Source organism: Bos indicus x Bos taurus, chromosome 15 (genome assembly GCF_003369695.1).
Source record: "Bos indicus x Bos taurus breed Angus x Brahman F1 hybrid chromosome 15, Bos_hybrid_MaternalHap_v2.0, whole genome shotgun sequence".
NCBI classification, from domain to species: Eukaryota; Metazoa; Chordata; class Mammalia; order Artiodactyla; family Bovidae; genus Bos; species Bos indicus x Bos taurus.
In genome coordinates, this window is record NC_040090.1 from 18,531,894 (window position 1) to 18,551,796 (window position 19,903).

Here is a 19,903-nt window from a genome sequence, read left to right on the forward strand (position 1 = left end):
AGCAAATATTTAACACTGATGAAGACTTAGTAACAAAAGAATAAATTATGCTCTTTTCAAAGCTGTGCTGAGAAACCAAACGGGCCTCTGTTACTGCTCCGAGTTAGGACTGTGGATGTGCTCTGCTCTGTGACAGTATCTGGAGCTTAACGACGCCTCAGAGGCCCAGGTCTTTCCCAGGCACTTGACTTACTTGATCAAAACTCTCTCCTTCTCTTGTGTCACTGATTTCTTAATACTAAAAGAAAGAGTTTTACACTTAGTTCTGCTAAAACAGCTCAATAATGCTCAAATATTGGATCTAGACTCTGTCATTTAAATTAATAGGCTCCCCTCCCGATTTTTTACAGGGTCTTTGGGTTTCAATGCTGGCTCTGCTACTGACTAGTTATGTGACCTTGGTGAGGTTTATCTCACCCTGACTGCTTCTTCATCTGTAAAATGGAAATAATAATAGTAACTACTTCATGGAGTTATTATATGAAATAAATGAGTTATATATAAGACACTTAGAATAGTACCAGACATCTAGGAAATGCTACATAGATGGGAAAGATGCTATTATTATGATTACAGTGGTGTCTTTCTCCAAGTTATTATTTTTTTTGTATGACATATATATACATATGTATTTATGTATTTATGTATATATATGTATATATACACATATGTATTATGTATTTATATATACATATATATATGTATATATATACACATATGTATTTATTATGTATTTATGTATTAAATTCATACCTTATGTACATATAGATGGACGTATTTATTTATTTCTCTCCATTTTTTTTTCAACTTTTTGCCCTCAAGGTCTATCTGTGTTGTTACAAATGGCAAGATTTCATTCTTAGTATTCCACTGTGTATTTTTACTCCAGTTTCTTTATCCATTCACTCACTGATGGACACTTGGGTAGTTTCTGTATCTTGGCTGTTGTAAATAATCCTGGAGTAAACATGGGAGTGCAGATATCTTTTTGAGTTAGTGTTTTCTTTTTCTTTGGGTAAATATCAGAAGTGGAATTGCTGGATCATATGGGAACCTCCATACTGCTTCCCACAGTGGCTGCACCACCAACAGCTTACATTCCCACCAAGAGTATACATCTTTTCTCCACATCCTCACCAACACTTGCTTCTTATCTTTTTGGTAACAGCTATTCTAACAGTTGTGAGGTAATACCTCATTGTGGTTAGGTTTGCATTTCTCTGATGATTAATGATGTTGAGCATCTTTTCATGTAACTGTTGGCCATCTGCATGTCTTCTCTGGAAAAATGTCTATTCAGATCTTCTGCCCATTTTTAAATTGGATTGCTTTTTTTTTTTTCTATTGAGTTGTATGACTTCTTTATGTATTTTGGATATCAGCCCCTTATCAGATATATGACTTACATATATTTTCTCCCATTCTGTAGGGTGCCTTTGCGTTTTGCTGTTGGTTCCCTTTGCTGTAGAGAGCTTTTCTGTTTGATGAAGTCCCACTTGTTTATTTTTGTGTCAAAAAATCATAGCTGAGACTTATATTAAGGACCTTACCAAGTTAGGGTTAGGATTAGGGTTATTTTTAAAACAAAAAATATACTCAACATGGATCAAGCAGGAACTACAGGGAAGTGCCCCTCATTGCTAAAGGTTGACAATTCATACAAAAAGGCCCAGCCACGAGGCTGGCAGCACTAGAATGTAAATAGCAGCATGTGAGACACTGAGGTGGTGCGGCCTATGACGAACTATTTCTCGATATACATACACACACAGAGTCTGAATTCTATCCGTAGGCCCAGACCCCTAGTATTAGTTCTCTTTACCAGAGACATCCCCACAAGCTGAAATATATTATCTGCAAAAGTGCTAAAAGACAGCCCCTCTAATAAGCTCACCAGTCTACCCAGGGATATGAGATACTGAAGACACGAAATATCTACAGCAGTACTTCCTAGGAGAGAAACTGTTTGAGGGGGTTCATTCCATTAAAGGTGCTCATAAATACTGTCTGTTTTGATTCTGACATTAAAAAATAATCAGTAAGTTAAGAAATTATTTAAATAGTTTTCTTCTTTAAAACAGAACAGCTTGAGAGTTGCTAAGTGAGGCAGTCACTTAGCACACACAATGGTTAGTGGCAATGAGCTGAGTCACACGACTGACTTAAAAGCTGGTTCAAAGCCAGTCCAGATTTTCCCATCATAGTTTGAAATTTTTGTTCTTTAATGTATATATATTTAACTTATATGCACAAAGAAAAGTGGTTTAAAAGGAAGATACGTAAGAAACAATGAAGCAGAAAACAAATCAAGGACAAGCTAAAATGCAAAGGGGAGAAGAAACACTTAGGTCCTTGAATACTGGTTTGCCTGCCACTCAAGTGCTGGGCAATGTTCCTGCACAGTATTAACTCATTTAATTCTCTTAAAAACCTTTTGAAGTGCTATTATTATTCCCACATATAGATAAGGAAACTGAGGCTGAGAAGGAAAGGCTAAATAACCTGCTCAAGATCACAGGGCTAGTAAGTCAGGAGTCAAACACAGTGTGATACTAGAGACAACATTGAATATGATCAGTACCGTGTCCATAAATTATATTGACATGATCAAAACGATCACATAGCACCTCAAGACACTGCTATTTTTACAACAAAGCTTAAAAAGGAAGAGCAGATGATAAATGATTTAGTTTTTAATTCATGGGAAACACAGACTCATTTACTACTTTAATGTCATTTATCTATTTCAGTATTAAAAAATTTAGAACTGAGACTATTTCCCATTTAGTAGAATTTGCTCTGAGCTTTGAGAGGTTATTTTCTCAATTAAAAATACCGTCTATGAAGAAGAATCAACTGCAAGGTTTCACAACTTCAAATTTCAACTGATAATTTTCAAACTAAAAAAGGTAATTTTGAAGAAGACTGCAAGCAATTTAATAAAAAATAAGGGAGGGTAAGAGGGAACCTAACAATAAAATAAAACCACAGTGAAAAAATCCATTCTTTAGAAAACACCAGTGACACAGTGCTGGAGTGAGATATAGTGAAGAAATTGACTGAATCAGAGGAACAGTACCAAAAATAATTATGATCTGTTGCTTTTGTAATAGGTTTCTTGGGTGGTTCGAGTGTAAAGAATCCACCTGCCAATGCAGGAGATGCAAGAGACACAGGTTCAATCTCTGGGTCGGGAAGATCCCCTGCAGTAGGAAATGGCAACCTGCTCCAGTACTCTTGCCTGGGAAATGCCATGGACAAGAGAAGCCTGGCAGGCCACACAGTCCATGGGGCCACAGAGAGTTGGACACGACTGAGCACTACTTTTTGCAATATTCGGATGATCAATAAAGGAATTTTTAAAATCTGTTTTAATATATATAGATGTTAAAATTTAGAAAAACTTCTATTTTTGAAAATTGTTTTGAAGAGTAACAGCCTACCCCAAAATAAAAATCAATGACTATATTGCCAGTCAATAAACTAAAATTTTAAAAAATTATGTTTAAATATATCCTAACAGCTTACATTTTCTTCACCCTCAAAAGCATCCTGACTTGCATGACAAATTATATAGTAACCCTAAATATATTTGAAGCCAATCTTAAACTCTTCAGAAAAAGTCATCTTAATATTCTATTTTATTGTTATTTAATCACTAAGTTATGTTCAACTCTTCGCAACCCCATAGACTGTAGCCCTCCAGGCTCCTCTGTCCGTGGGATTTCCTAGGCAAGAATACTGGAGTGGGTTGCCATTTCCTTCTCCAGGGAAACTTTCCAACCCAGGGATCGAACCTGTGTCTCCTGCATTAGCAGGCAGATTCTTTACCAATGAGCCACCAGGGAATCCCCTCCATTTTATTACCTTATCACTTAAAACATCCTGGAGAAGGAAATAGCAACCCACTCCAGTATTCCATTTCCTTCTCCAGGATGTTTTAAGTGGTAAGGTAATAAAATGGAGGGGATTCCCTGGTGGCTCATTGGTCTCTTGCTTGGAAAATCCCATGGACGGAGGAGCCTGGTGGGCTACAGTCCATGGGATCGCAAAGAGTCAGACACAACTGAGCGACTTCACTTCACTTAAAACATCTGCTATCTAATTTGCTGAATAATAAATTTAAGACTAAACTTATGAACTGATATATGTGTAACAGTTTAATGTTTTTACATGACAATTTACTAGTGTGATTAAATGAGACTTTAACAACTCTCCCATTAACTTAATTGGAAATAAATCATAAAATTATCTACACTGGCAGCAGTTATTCTTTATTAATAAGAATGTCTAAGCTTTTTTTCTGGCTCTAAATGAGCCACCAGGACTTCCCTGGTGTCTCAGACAGTAAAGCATCTGCTTACAATGCAGGAGACCTGGGTTCAATCCCTGGGTTGGGAAGATCTCCTGGAGAAGGAAATGGCAACCCATTTCCCATCAAGAATAAGAATCCAGTATTCTTGCCTGGAAAATCCCACGGACGAAGGAGCCTAGTAGGCTACAGTCCATGGGATCGCAAAGAGTTGGACATAACTGAGCAACTTCACTTTTCTTTTCAAGTTTTTTTCCTGCCTCTAAATGAAATACAATAATTAATATTTTATATTTAAAATGGAACTCAGATGTAAAAATTATGATTACTACGAAAGGAATAAAATCGGGGTGGGGGAGAAAATAAAAAACTCTATAAGACTATGGAAATAAATCCCTATGAAGAGCAAAACAGGTTACAATTCTTAATCTTTCAAACATGGGCAAACTAAAAACTGGAGTTTTATATCATCACCTACCTTTTAATAAGCTCAATTAACCAACTCCTTGATTCTGAGAGTAAGATTCTCTTACATGCATTCCTATAAAAATCATTTTATTATGGGTGCTAATATGAGAATTATTCCAGAATGAAAGACAAAGGTGTAACTTGCGAATGGGAAGGTTAAGAATGGAGGAGGGGTAAAAGGCTTTAAAAATATCAGTGAGTGAGTGAGTGAAGTAGCTCAGTCGTGTCCGACTCTTTGCGACCCCATGGACTGTAACCTACAAGGCTCCTCTGTCCATGGAATTTTCCAGGCAAGAGTGCTGGAGTGGGTTGCCATTTCCTTCTCCAGGGAATCTTCCAGACCTAGGGATCGAACCCAAGTCTCCCACATTGCAGGCAGACGCTCCTTAATCTCCCCTCCATTTTCCCCCCTATAAAATTGCACACACTGTGATATGAATATACTCCCATTCCTATTATCCAAAATGCATATGGAATAATAATAAAACCACAGGGCTCTAAAGCACATACATACAGCCTTTGGCAAGGAAATAGCTATTTGTACAACTAAAGCTGTTATCAATCATACCGCCTCACACCACCTTTTCAGAGCTTTGGGGCCCAGATGAATAGCTACTCCTGACCTAAGACATCATTATTAATTTGAAATGTATTACTAAGCACCTGAGTGAAAAATGCTATCAATTCTGGAAGACGTTCATAGCCAAACAATCCAGAACTGAGGCCAAAGACACAGCTTGCCAAAAGCATACACAGCTGGGCTTATTACATGTGCTACTTCAAACAATGTTTTTCCTTTTCAAAATGCTGCATAAATTAGTAAAAGAAACTATTTTTGGTAAGAACAATTACTTTTTTCTAGTTATAAAGGTACAGAACTTTTAGTCTTCCATTCATATTTCCTCCTAGGAAGTATTTTCAACAATGTGTTTTAACATGGCTATCAATAGGGAAGATGACAATTGAAAGGAATTTTGACAAATTAGAATGCAAAAAATAAAATATTAAGTATGACATTCCAAAGTACAGTCTCTGGATAGAATGTACAAAAGAAGGCATTATACCCATGGTCAAAGTGGAGGTGAGCTGGTGGCTCAGGAGTGAGACCACATCAAGTGACTACTAAGAGATGTGCAGCGTGTCTGTACAAATCACGCTACAGAGGCATGAATGGACACTTAATGTCTAGTCACAAAAACTAACACAAATTATGAGATAAATATGCAGGCTGAAATAGGGGTATGGTCACCAAGACTGAATGAGTAAGTGTAATAATAATGGGAACAGTGATGTTTACCAACACTTGGTGGGTGATAGGCCTTGTAATGAGCATATATGCATTATCTCAATCTCTACTATTAGCCCATAACCTAGGGTATTACAGCTACCTCCACTTTACTAGGAACGCTAAAGAATTTGCCAATCATGGCATAACTAACAACTGGCAGAATTGATCATCTATATGAATCAGGTAACAGTGTGATTCCAGAGCCTACAATCTTAGCTGCTATATATACCACATTATCCAACAACTGTCCTAGAAGGTAAGAAACAAACACACTCTATCAGTGAGTATACCATGTAACGGCAGACAGGCTTCATGCATTTTATGTCACTTACTTTTCATATAAACTCTAATATTCCATTATAAAAAAATGCCTATTATAGAAAATTAAGAATATAGAGAAAAACAGAAAAAAAGAGCAGAATCATTTAGTTCTACTACCCAAAGACAAACCTCAAATTTTTATAACACTTCATTCCAATCTTGTCTATATTTATATTTTTATTTAAAGTTCTGTAAGATTGTAATCTGGAGAAGGCGATGGCACCCCACTCCAGTACTCTTGCCTGGAAAATCCCATGGACGGAAGAGCCTGGTGGGCTGCAGTCCATGGGGTCGCTAGAGTCGGACACGACTGAGCGACTTCATTTTCACTTTTCACTTTCATGCATTGGAGAAGGAAATGGCAACCCACTCCAGTGTTCTTGCCTGGAGAATGCCAGGGACGGGGAAGCCTGGTGGGCTGCCGTCTATGGGGTCGGACACGACTGGAGCTACTTAGCAAGACTGTAATCACCATCTATATATAATTATAAAAGCGTTCTCCCAAATTTTTTGAATTTTTGTTAACTTATAATGAAATCACATTTTTTCCTAGGAATTACTTTTTATTGGCTACATTATATCTCCTTCTGTTAATTAAGTAACCTCTCTTGTATTGCTACACATTTTTGTTGAAGGGTTACACTAACTTCAGCATGTAATAATACAACTAAAGTTTTCCAAGTAACAGCTTCATATTTTTAATTAGTTATAAAGCAAAGACTGTTGAGAGAAGTTTTCAAAACTACTACAGTATATTAAAACTTAGATCTAAAAGGAAATGACTTTGGTTTTACTAGACCTACAGCATACTTTCTTTTGTTCATGTAACAGAAAATATGCTATCAAAAGATATGACTGTCAACAGCATGCCAGAATGTGAAATATTCCATATACATATCTTTTTAGGGCTTCCCAGGTAGCGCAGTGGTAAAGAATCTACCTGCCCATGCAGGAGAGACAAGGGTTTGATCCCTAGGTCAGGGAAATCCCCTGGAAGAGGAAATGCCAACCCACTCCAGTATTCTTGCCTGGGAAATCCCATGGACAGAGGAGCCTGGCGGATTATAGTCCATGGGGTCACAAAGAGTCAGACACGACTGAGCACATAATCACAGATACATTTTTATGCAATTATATTTTAAATAATTGTAAAAATATAAAGGATGCATAAAACTGTAAGGATGAGGAAGTATCAGGAAACTTAGTGTAGCTATGAAAGCCACATGCAAGACTGCACAGGACAACTTCAAATAATCTTGTCCAGTGAAAGGAGATGAGCTGACTTTACACACCTTTCAGGCCCGGGAGTCCTGAGGATAGATGAAGGTAAGATTTCTCGTTTTCATGAGATTACAGTGAAACATTTCTTTAAAAAAAAAATTTACCAACTACAAACTTGGAAACTGCAAGCTCAAGCTTTAACTATTGTTCTCTTTGTCTTTAAATTTCACCTTGAATACTTTTCTCCTCCCTCAATTCAGAATGCTTCTCATTGTCCACTGCTGCTGCTGCTGCTACCTCGCTTCAGTTGTGTCTGACTCTGTGTGACCCCATAGACGGCAGCCCACCAGGCTCTCCCGTCCCTGGGATTCTCCAGGCAAGAACACTGGAGTGGGCTGCCATTTCCTTCTCCAATGCATGAAAGTGAAAAGTGAAAGGGAAGTCGCTCAGTCGTGTCCGACTCTTAGTGACCCCATGGACTGCAGCCCACCAGGCTCCTCCATCCATGGGATTTTCCAGGCAAGAGTACTGGAGTGGGTTGCCACTGCCTTCTCTGCATTTTCCACTAGAGAACCCAAAATACTGAGCATCTTTATCATAGTTGAAATAGTTCTATGTTGTCTGATCATCACTAATTATTATTAGACCTAACACTGAAATATTTTAAACATCTGAATTTAAAATGTATTATGTAGATATAATACAATACAAAACCACAACAACACAAAGAGGTACAAATAAACACTAACTCAATTTTAAAGAACTTGACAGTTAAGAAACCTTCATCCTGTTGAAGACAATCAAAATAAAAACTTACCACTATTTTGGCCAAGATGCCATCATCACTCGCATCTAAGGTAACCACAGCTTTGTCAGTCTCTATTTCACATAAGGCATCTCCAGCACTCACAGCTTCACCTACAAAACAAGACTGGGTTTGTTTTGTTTTTTAAACATGAATATTATGTGAGTTGGTGGGTGTAAGTGTTTAAACATGATATTAAGTATCAAAATACTCAACAGCTGTTTCTGGGCTGTGGAATGACAAGTAATTCTCATACCGTGTGTATGCTTCTGTGTGTTTATGTGTATATGTATGCTTTGTCACATTTTCCAAAAGCCCAATAATGACATAAGTTATATCTCTTATAATAAAGAAGTGATTACAGAGATTGTTGAGCAAATATTAAATCACATTTTATGGAGAATAGTAGGGGATGCATATCCTCCTCTGAACAAATCAATTCCAGACCCCACAGTCCTTTCTTTTGAATATATTTTGACTATTATTCCTTAAGAAAACAGTTTTACAATAAATACCACCTCTTTAACATCTTAAGCGAGTTCAGAAACCCTGCCGGCACAGAGCAAAAATGAATAAAAACATATGAAGCATGATGAGAGAAAATCAAAGACACAGCTAAGGTCAAATAAGAAATGTTTCTGTGCAACAGAAATGGTATGGATATTCAAAAATGGAGAGCAGAACCTGACCTGCTGGCTTCTGGATCTAAAAGCAGGTACACAGTAAGGGTGATGTATAGTGGTTTTCTTTGGCGCAAAGGGAACTAAAAGCAGGGAACTACTCACATCGATTCTCTCCTTAAGGCTAGGGCTGGATCATGGCTCTACTTGTAACAGGAGACTGATAAAATAAGGAACCCAAACCTCTGACTAGAACTATGACTTTAAATCAGAAGTGTGGGTCTAATAAGGTACTAAGAAGGGAACAAAAACTACCTGAAGACCAGGAACAGAGCCAAGCCACCCTCTGGCTCCATTAGTGCATCTGCCAGTATACCAAGTATCAACAAGATCTAGCAACATCCCTAGACTGAGGGGTGGGGAAGGGGAGACTCAGGAACAGGTGGGAAGACATTGAAACTAAAACAAAAACATTCCCCTCAAAAGTAAATGGCAAAACAAAGTTCCAAAACATGAAGAAATTTAATGCCAAGAAAGAAAACCACAGAAATCAGGAATCGACTCAGAAATTCATTTCAGATGCAACTTGTTTAATGCAACCCACCAAAGATTTTAAAATAAGTATCTTAAGGATGTTCAGAAACAAACAAAGATAAAAGATCCATCACAAGAACAAGAGATTAAAAAAGAAAAATAATGTACAGAAACAAAACATTATCAGGTTGAAAGGGGAAAAAAAACTAAACTGGAAATTTTAGAAATGAAAAATACAATGAATGAAATTTTATTAAAAAAAAAAAAAACAACAGTCAATGGATATGTTCTACAGGTGAGGTAGTGAAAGAATGATTTAGTAAATTAAAGATAGCTTCAGTGAACTACCTGGAACTTAATATGAGCAGACAAAGTTAAGTAGAAAAGAGCAGCTAGGACATAAATTGAGGCTGCAACATTTGTCCAAAGGAGTTCCAAGGGAAGAGATGGGAGAGAATAGTGGAGAAACGGTAACTGAAGAGATAATTGCTGAGAATTTCTAGAGCTGAAAAGAGATATGTATCTTCAAAATGAAAGAGTACTAAATGAGTTTACAGTGTGGTGATCTATGATGTATCGACTAGGAGGGGATATAGGGAGTCTTGGAACTTGCTGGAAATATTCTGCATTGTGACTAGGTGTTGGTAACCTGGATACATGTGCATATAAAAATTAACTGAGTTTACACTTTGTGCAGGTAATACCTTGATAAAAAGAATTACTGCATACACGTGACTCCACATTGTAGATACACCGTATAGAAGTTGCATACAGTCAACAACAGAAACACAATCTTAAACGCTATCAGAGGGAAAAAAAAGAGATTACCTCAATGGAATGACAGACTGAGAGCACACTTCTCAGCAGCTGCAATAGAGTCAGAAGACAATGCAGTAGTATCTTCAAAAAGCTGGGGAAAAATAACTGTCTAGAATTTTATATGCAGCCAAACCACCATTCAGGAATGAAGGAAAAGTATTCTTTAAATACATAAAAGCTAAGAAAATGTACCACTTATTGATGAGCTACTACAAAATGCAGTTTATCAAACAGAAAAGCAGACAGAGGGGCCGCATGGCCTATGCAACACAAGCCAGCACAGGAAACGAGGACGCGCTAACTAGCGGTCATTTACGAGGGAATGTCCGAGGGGCTACAAAAGTTTACAACCAAACACTAAAAAATAGCAAGATGGGCAAAGTTAGTTTTGGCTTGATAAAACATACAGAATTTTGATATAGACAAGAGAAAAAAAAAAACTGGATAATTCTACATTCCACTGGCAACATATACATAAATATGTATCCTAAAAACAATGGTATATGCCAAAAAATATAAAAATGGAAATACAATCTACAGCATTCATAAAAGCAGGAAATATAGAAAATAACAAGATGTATTATCTAATTAAAGGCAGATGCATGAAAAGAAAAAAGCAAAGAATAAAAACAGAAAACACAAAAATGGCAGTTCAAACATACCAGTAACTGCAATTAATATAAATGGATTAAAACCACCTACTATAAGAAATTATCAAAACAAATAAAAAAAATAAAATCTGGGTAAATGTTGCTTATAAGAAACAGACCTAAAACAAAAATAGAATAAAAGGAGAAAGAAAAATACAAAACACAGAAACACACCCCCTTGCATACCCACCAAAAACAGCTGGCATAGCAACATGAATAGACATAATCAATAAAAGAACATGAAGGAAAATCTAAAACGCAGAAATAACGAATATGCTCTAGAAGTTCACTGTACTAAAACTCCTTCACTGAATACCAAGATTTTCACATAGATGGCTATAATATACCTCAGTTAAAATAGTTCAGAACAACCAATACAAACTATTTTAATGAAATAAACTATCTGTTAGATATTTACTGAACACCTAATAGGCTCTCTCTGTCTAACCCCAGAGAAATTTTCCTACTTAACCAATATTTATTGAAAATATATTATGGTACTGAGGATTCAACAGTGAGGGGAAAACAAAAAACAAAACGGTTAAGATTTCTGACCTTATGAAGCTTCCTTACTATCTTGTGACAAATTAAGTGGAAATTACAGTGGGATTAGGTGAAATCAGGATGCTATGGCAACATTCAAGAGGGGCATCTAATTCAGTTTTTGGTAGATGAGAGAAGGCTTTCTTAAAAAAAAGAAAAATCTGAGCCTGAAAAAATGAGGAGGAGGCAATCTAGTAAAGGGGCAAGTGATCCAGGCAGAAAGCACAGCATACCCAAAGCCCCCCCGAGGCAAAAGAGGAACAGGGGCCTTCAAAGGATCTGGCCAATAGTACCTGAGAGAAGCCATGAGAGATTAGGCTGGTGAAGCAAGCAGGAATCAGACCCAAAAAGGAATCCTGTCTGTCACTCAGAGAAAGCTGCTGTGCCAGAGTACACAATTTCACGTTACTTCTTTATCTGACACATTTCAGGGTAGTCAGGACAGGCTACATTGCAAACGGAAAGGAATCACATCCTAATACGTTTCTGTTGTAACCGTGGAAAAAACAACTGAAAGAGGCAACCTGGCACTTAAATCCTTCTTTTAGACACCCAGGAAAGAAATTCTGCCCAAAGGAAAACTGTAAAATAGTGTTTTGTCATTTGTGCAAATTCCAAACACCCTTTGAAAATCGTTCGCAAATCGTATCTCAGCCATAGATCAACCTAGATCATTTTGCTCCTATTCCTGAATCCCTAGAGTAGTTGTAATTAATCACAAGTTGCACTATGAAATTTTACGCTCCTGCTATTATTTTTTAAAAATGGGTTTTCCTCTATTTACCAAACTATGAACTTCACAATAGGAATAGGAGGCACCTCAGGTGTTTCATACTCTGCCTCATTCCCCAGGACTCCAGGCAGTTGCCTCATACATAATGAGTGTGAGATGAAAACATTTCAGGGAAAAACTGAAGTAATATCACAACTCCTCATTTCCTTATAAGGTATACACCAAACTGTCCTTGAAACAAAGCTGAACCGTTTCTTTCAGTTCTACATTTGATTTGTAGCATGTTTCTGACATTTAAAAACTCATGTATCCTGTCTCCTTTTTATTTTAATTAAATGTACACCCATTCACAAAAAACAGACATATATATCAGCTATATGAGAGTCCTGAGAGGGAGATAAAATGTAAATAAACAGAGAGAAGCATCTAATTATGTGGTGAACTTTCCCCAGGAACCACAGCAAGGTGTAAAACATCGTATTATTATGTAAGGCACATTACCCCTAATATCACACAACTAAGGTTCTACATACACATCAATAATCAAAGATAAAGTGAACGCCAAAGAAGAATTTTGAGCCATGAGGATTCCAAATATACTCAGTTTCAGCCTTGGTCTACAATTTAGTGCTATAACTTGGAGAGCCTGCAAGGCACAGGAGTTACAAAGAGCTCTTCCAACACAGACACAGGTTTATTCCAAGCCCTGACACTTACTGGTTGGTAATTTTGACCAAGTTACTTATTAATCTCTCTCTGACTCTAAGGAAGATTTTGAATGTACAGCCATTAGGAAAAAAAAAGTCATGAAACTGCCAATGTTAACTCTTCACATACCTCTTCAAAAAGCACAACATCTTTAGATTAAGAAGTTAGATATGTTATGAATGACCATTGAGAACCAAGATTCATTCTAGTTCCCTACTGCGTGCGTACTCATCATTTCAGACAGATCATTCAACACTCGTTTAGTACATAAGGCATTCATCAGTAAGCACGGGTGTAGACACAACAGTAAAATGTGGCTCTGTCCGCAACGAGTTCAGTCTAGAGGAGAAGCCCGAGAGGCTGGTACAGAGCACCAGGGCCAGCGCGAGGCGACAGACGGCTCCTCAGCGGCCGCGAGGAGGAGGGCTGACTGGCTGTAGAAGGAGCCGGCGGCCTCGCCGTGTTCCTGCGCCATCGCCTGGCGGTGCGGGTCAGCAGCCGAGGTGGAGCGGGCCCGGAGCGAGAGTGCGGGCCCCAGGAGGGGCCAGAGCAGAGGCCCGCCCGGGGGCCGCTCCCCAGCACCGAAGCCAGCATCGTCATCATGCTGAGCCTTTGTCCCGGCGGGCGGCTGAGGACTGGAGTACGCGCAGGCAGGCGTCCCTTTCTCTTTCAGATTATGGGTGTGTCCAGACCAGACAGTTAGTGATAATCTGTATCAACTAAGCACATTCCATGACTTTCGCAGAATAATTCTGTTCTGCCGAATGTGAAGAATCCAAGTCTTTACTTAAAAGGTGTGTGTGGTGGTAGCGGCGGGAGACCAAGTAAGTCACGTCTACATGAACATTAAAGAAAACACCTCATCTTAGTGTTAAATTGAACCATGATGACAACTATGATGAGAGACAAAAATAACTGTTTATCAACACAAATATTTACTAGCTGCCCCTATGTGAATGACACTGCGCAAGGCCCGATGGTAAATAATAATAAAATAGACCTGCTTCAAGAAGTTTCTAGTCTGACTGAGGAAGAAGACTAACAAGCAGGCCAAGAAGTCCCATCCAGTCAGTGCCCAGGCAGCGAAGGAGGATAGAGAAGGGGCCCCTAGTCAGGATTTGCCAACTCTTTCCACCACACATGAAAAGATACCATTTGTATGCCCCACGGCCCAGGCAACTCAGCTCCTAGGCCATCTGAAGTCCTACTCTGAGGGCTGAAGGCATGAGTAGTTGTTTGAGAAGGAAACTGCTAGGCAAAGTTAACCTCCCTACATCCCTCTGCTCTTACATTGTACTGCAATGCCCATCACACATGTGGCTAACGCCTATTACACTGGACATTGCAGACACAGAACACTTCCATCACCACAGAAAGCTCTGCTGAATAACATAACCTGTAATTCCACTCATCAACTCTAGAATTCTGCCATAATAGAAATATTAACAATAAATGGGAAATGCTATTCATAATGATGAAATGTGATTCAGCAATAAAAGGAATGAATTGCTGATACATGCTACAACATGGATGAACTGCAAGATCACGCTAAATCAAAGAAGCCAGTCACAAAAGGCTTCATAAAACATGATTCTAATTTACATTAAATGCCCAGAGAAGGCAAATTTTTAGAGACAAAAGCAGATCAAGATAGTGGTAAGAGAAAGAAGTGACTGTAATCAAGCATTAGGGATTTTTTGGAGGGTGATAGAAATGTTCTAAAACTGGATTTTGATGACGGTTTCAGAACTCTATATATTCACTAAAAAATCACTGAATTGTGCATTTAAAATAGGTGAAGACTACAGTGTGTATATTATACCTCAAAAGCTGTTAAAATAGTAGTATACTGAAACAACATTGAAGTTATGTGTGAAACACACATTTAAAAATTTTTCCATTTTAGCATCCAAACATGTATACAAATCCCCAGAAAAAAACAGTAACCAAAGCCATCTACAATAAAAGCCAGAGACCCATTTAACTTTCCAGTAGCACCTGGTTATAACAATTCAGTGATCAACTCATCCAGACAGTTTTATTTCTGAATTCTATACACTATATTAGTTAGATATAATCTAAGGTTTGCTTAAAAATTGTTTGAAATATTCAAGATTCCCAGTCACATGACAGAAGCAAAGCCCACATGAAGTGACAGTTTCTGACAGATAAAAACACCAAGCGCGGCAGCAGTAACATGGCTGTAAAGCAAGTTCTACGTGGGTTCCAGATGTGGCCAAGTATCGCACAAAACTGTTAGTATCTCAGCCTAGTTTTGTTCCAGTGTTTCAGGATATGCTCTTAAATATCTCAAGAAAGAAAACAATGTTTTTCATATTCTTAAATATGCTCTCACAATAGGAGGGAACAAGAATATTTTCTTCCTTTTTGTTGTTTTAACAGATTTGACCTTCCAGTTTAGTTCCGTTCAGTCACTCAGTCATGTCCAACTCTTTGCGACCCCATGATTTGACGTTTAAATTGATGAAAAAATAATCTATATACACTTTAAATAAAAATATCTGATGCACACTTCCCCCATCAAATAACAAACTTGAAATAAAAATGTGGAATTGCAGTACAATTCACCTTTCAACAGATTTTGAAATTGTACATGTTACCTAGCATTTTTGAACTGTTTTCTCTACTAACTTAATGATGCATATTCTTTACTTAATCCTCAGACTGAAATTAAGTATCGTAATATTCATTATGAAACTACTTTTCTAACACTCATTAGATCAACAAAGATGGGAATAATTTATATGCGGTATCATTACATGTTTCCGTGTGATGATAGTGGTTATCAGGAGGCTGTGACCACTTGGCTGTACAAGAGCGAATGGAAGTCCCTCACCCACTCCCTGTCTGTGAAATGTGCACTCTGCTTGCCTTCCCAGCCCTAGAAGCTGTCCATGAACATAGCCATGAGATAGAATTCTGGTGCTGAGATCACCTGGACAGTGTATGTGACTGAGCCCAGTGTAGGCCTCTGTATACTTTTAAGATTCTTGCTGGTGGTGTGCGGTTCAACCCAGCCTGTGGCCTCTCATGAAAGTCCCCTTGCTTATTAAACTTGGCACATTATCAAACTGGAGCCTCTTTCTTCCATTTCTCCCTACCCTCCATGTATGAGGCAGATTTCATATGACACTCATGAGACTCCTGAGGAGGTTATGAAACACTATGACTTCAAAAAAGAGAAGGAAACTGAGTTATCACAGAATTCTGAAGTCAAGGATTTATCTTATATATCATCTAGTTAAACTCACTTCCAGATATTTCATGGCAGAGTGGGAACCCCAAAGGACAAATCCAGGCCAGAGTTTTTTACACAGCACTCTTATTGCCTTGGCTTACCACACACACACACACACGTAACAGTTGTGAATTACAGTCTCCCATTTTCAAGAAATGTTAGTTTGTAAGACCCAACTGCCATCCACCATCAGATCATTAGCCTTAGCTTAAAAATAAATTAGATTCAAAATTAGACACATTATTCTTTTTCATGAAAAAAATTTCAATCCTCTTAAATGTCTGAAAGTTTAAACTCAGTGTTTTAAATAGTAACCATACAATAAAGATCTCAAGATAAAAATGTTTTTTAAATGTAGCTAGTGAGATAAAAAGTATATAAATGTTTTCTTACAGAATATAAATGTTTTTAACACATAATGATAGAACCAAGTTGTGTATCAAGCACTAAACACACTAAGCCATATATAATCCTACCCATGTATACAATACATAAAGAACTAAATTATGCTCACACACACCAAAAAAAATTCATAAAGGTGATGAACTTAAAAAAGAAGCCAGTGAATTATGGAGAATCAAGGATTTAGACTTCTCTCTATTACTTATGTGTACTGGTAAACATTTCTCCTCAGCTGGTAGAACACAGAATTTTAAAAGCAACCATCAAGGAAACAGCCTCCAAGGGCTTCAAGTACATCCTGGCTTGTCCTATATGAAAACAGCACGTGTAATCAAAATTAAAAAAGAACAGAATAATGAAACCATTTGTCTCCTGGCTCTTCATCATACTCACCATATTCTAATGGCTGTGAATAACTTATCAGACTGCCAGTGAGCTGAAAGACCAAGAGATAAATGTGGTCCAAAGAACCCTCTTATCTATTAATACTTGCCCCTCAGGTCTCAAAGTGTGAAGAAATTTAATCTTTTTATAATAATCTTAAAAGGCTGGTCTGTGTCTGAATCATTATTTAATGACACCAACACTCTGTCATGCTGAATATGGAAACAGCCAAAGCTCTGTAATTCATCAGGAAAAAAGAAACTTAAAAATAGATTCCAACTGACTGCATTATTAATAAAGGTGGAACTTTCTTAGATACTGATAATTACTTTAAAAGGTGGCAGCAACCCTGCAGAGCCAATGGCTCAAAATGCTTCCTAATGAAGCACTGTTTCTTTCATTTACATGACATTTGTCTTTCTCAAATTCTAGAAAAGTCTCTGTCAGGTTTTTTTTTTGGTTATTACCTCTTCCTCATTCTCTCTTTTTGTCCTTGTGGAATTCTTCCTATTGGGTTAGTAGAGGATTCTCATTCTATTCTCCATGTCTCAGCTTCTCTTTTATATTTTCTACTGCTTTATCTCACTGCTGCATGCAGACTAATCTCAGATTGGACTTCACGAAACCTTTGTCAGTCACGTCTACACTTAGTTTTACATTTTCTAATTTTGGAGACAATATTTTTCATTCCTAGAAGTTCTACTTGTCTTTTTCAAATCTGTCTGGATTGTGTTTGTCTTTTTTCATAGTTTCAATTCCTTCTCTTACAAGTTTTATCATTTCAAACATATGTTTTGAAATATGCAGTAATTCCAATTAACTGAAGTTCTTGGAGGTCTAATTCTGCTGCTTGTTATGTCTAATGACTTTTGCTCCTAAAAGGGAGCTTCTATGTCAATTACTAAATTTGGAATTGTGAATTTGTGGTTAAAGTGGGACTTTATCTGGGAATCTTGTGTGAACTGGCTTAGAGACTATGTTTTCCAGAATAATGGCATCTGCCAAGTAATCCAGGAAGACTATCAGCCCAAGACTGCTTCACCTCTACTTGTGCATTTCCAGAAAAGGCAACTACTACAAATCTGAACCCCCAAAGCCTCATGAGAAGAGGCCTATGAGAGAACATTTTCAACAGAGCAGGCATTTTAAATTCCAAGTCAAACAAGTATATTTGTCTGTTAGCATATGGCTTTAGAGAGCTCCCCAGGTGGCTCGGTGGTAAGGATTTTGCCTGCAATGCAGGAGACCTGGGTTCTACTGCTGGGCTGGGAAGATGTTCTCGAGAAGGAACTGGCAATCCACTCCAGTAGGCTTGCATGGGAAATCTCACAGACAGTGGAGCCTAGCAGGCTACAGTCCACGGGGTCACAAAAGAGCCTCCTTGTGTCATACCTCTCATCTCCTGTACTGGCCCAGCCCACAGATCCAAACTCTGGCTGCAAGGCCCATTCTATCATTTGTCTCATTGCCTTTCGAGCACCCCAGTCCTGCCCCTTACCCACAAGAACCGGGCACTTTTCTCTCATACTTCCAAGCTTGTACTTCCTTCCACTTGCAGCCTGCTTCCCAGCCCCAACACTTGTGTCACTGCCATGAATGGCTCATTTCCTAGAATCACAGCACAGCCCTGTCATACTCTGAACTCCTGCCCACTGCCTAAACCCTCTCTATACCACTTCATAAGCACTAGAGTGGACCATTCAATACCAGCATTTGTCTGGATGACATCTGTGCCCACCGAATTTCACAGAGACCCCAGAAGTCCTTTCAGGGCTACCCGCTGGGGTCAGTCCTCCCGGACCATGTCCTTCATTCTCAGCTCACTCATTCCTCTTCCCTTTACATGTTTAATGCCTGGTTTATCATTTCTCAATCTGAGGCATAATAATGGCTATGGGGAACTCATATGGTCAATATTGCTAAACATCTGTTCAACAAACCCTAATGGAAATTCAACTCTCCAAAAGTTTAATATGTTGCAGGAGGAGTAAAGCACACGGAGATGGCTAAAGAAGCCATCCCACAGCCAATACCTGGTACATGGCAATGACAACAGAAACAAAAGAGGAAAAGAAACCAGCTGCCAGAAAAATAAAACGTCTCCTTCTCCAGCTTCCTCCACAGTAATTTTTCCTCTGTTCTTTTGTACCACGAGCACTGTAGCATCCTCATCTCTTTGGCCTCCATATACTGAGTCATATTTTTTTAAGCACCATACTAAGTATTTAAAATCTGGCAAAATAATTATTTACAAGAATTACTATAATACTTAAGTTGTATAAAAACAACTTACGTGATCATCAACAGATAAATGGATAATGATGTGAGATATATACATAAATACATTATTTAATGGAATACTACTCAGTCATAAAAAAGATGAAAATTTTGCCATTTGCAACAGCATGGATGGACCTTGAGGGTATTATGCTAAATGAAATAATGCAAAGAAAGATAAATATGATTTCACTCATACAAAGAATATAACAAACAAAACAAATAAATCAAACAAACACAGAGCCACAGACAACAGAAGAGTGGTTACCTAGTAATCAGGGGAAGGGGAGGGGAAGGCAGAGAGCACAAAATGGGTAAAGGGGATCAGCCACATGGTGACAGATGGAGACTTAAGGTTTTGGTGGTGAGCATACCGCAGCACAGGGAGAAGAAATATGAGTCTGTACACACGAAATACACAGTGCTAGAAACCAATGTTACTTCAGTAAACACATTCTAAAAAATCTGGTAAAATGGTTTCTATATAAGGAAGAGATTAATACAGCTTAGGTACTATTACAACAAATATTCTCTTACTAACAAGATTCAAAATTCACAT

General features: G+C 38.0%; 1 protein-coding gene across 1 annotated transcript in view; it reads right to left on the reverse strand.

The window, feature by feature from the left end:
* The window catches only part of PDHX (pyruvate dehydrogenase complex component X), a 75,393-nt gene that overhangs the window by 28,707 nt on the left and 26,783 nt on the right, over positions 1-19,903 (reverse strand). The window contains exon 3 of the mRNA XM_027562677.1: positions 8,428-8,528. Within this exon, the coding sequence (XP_027418478.1) occupies positions 8,428-8,528 (101 nt within the window). The remainder of the gene's footprint in view (positions 1-8,427; positions 8,529-19,903) is intronic.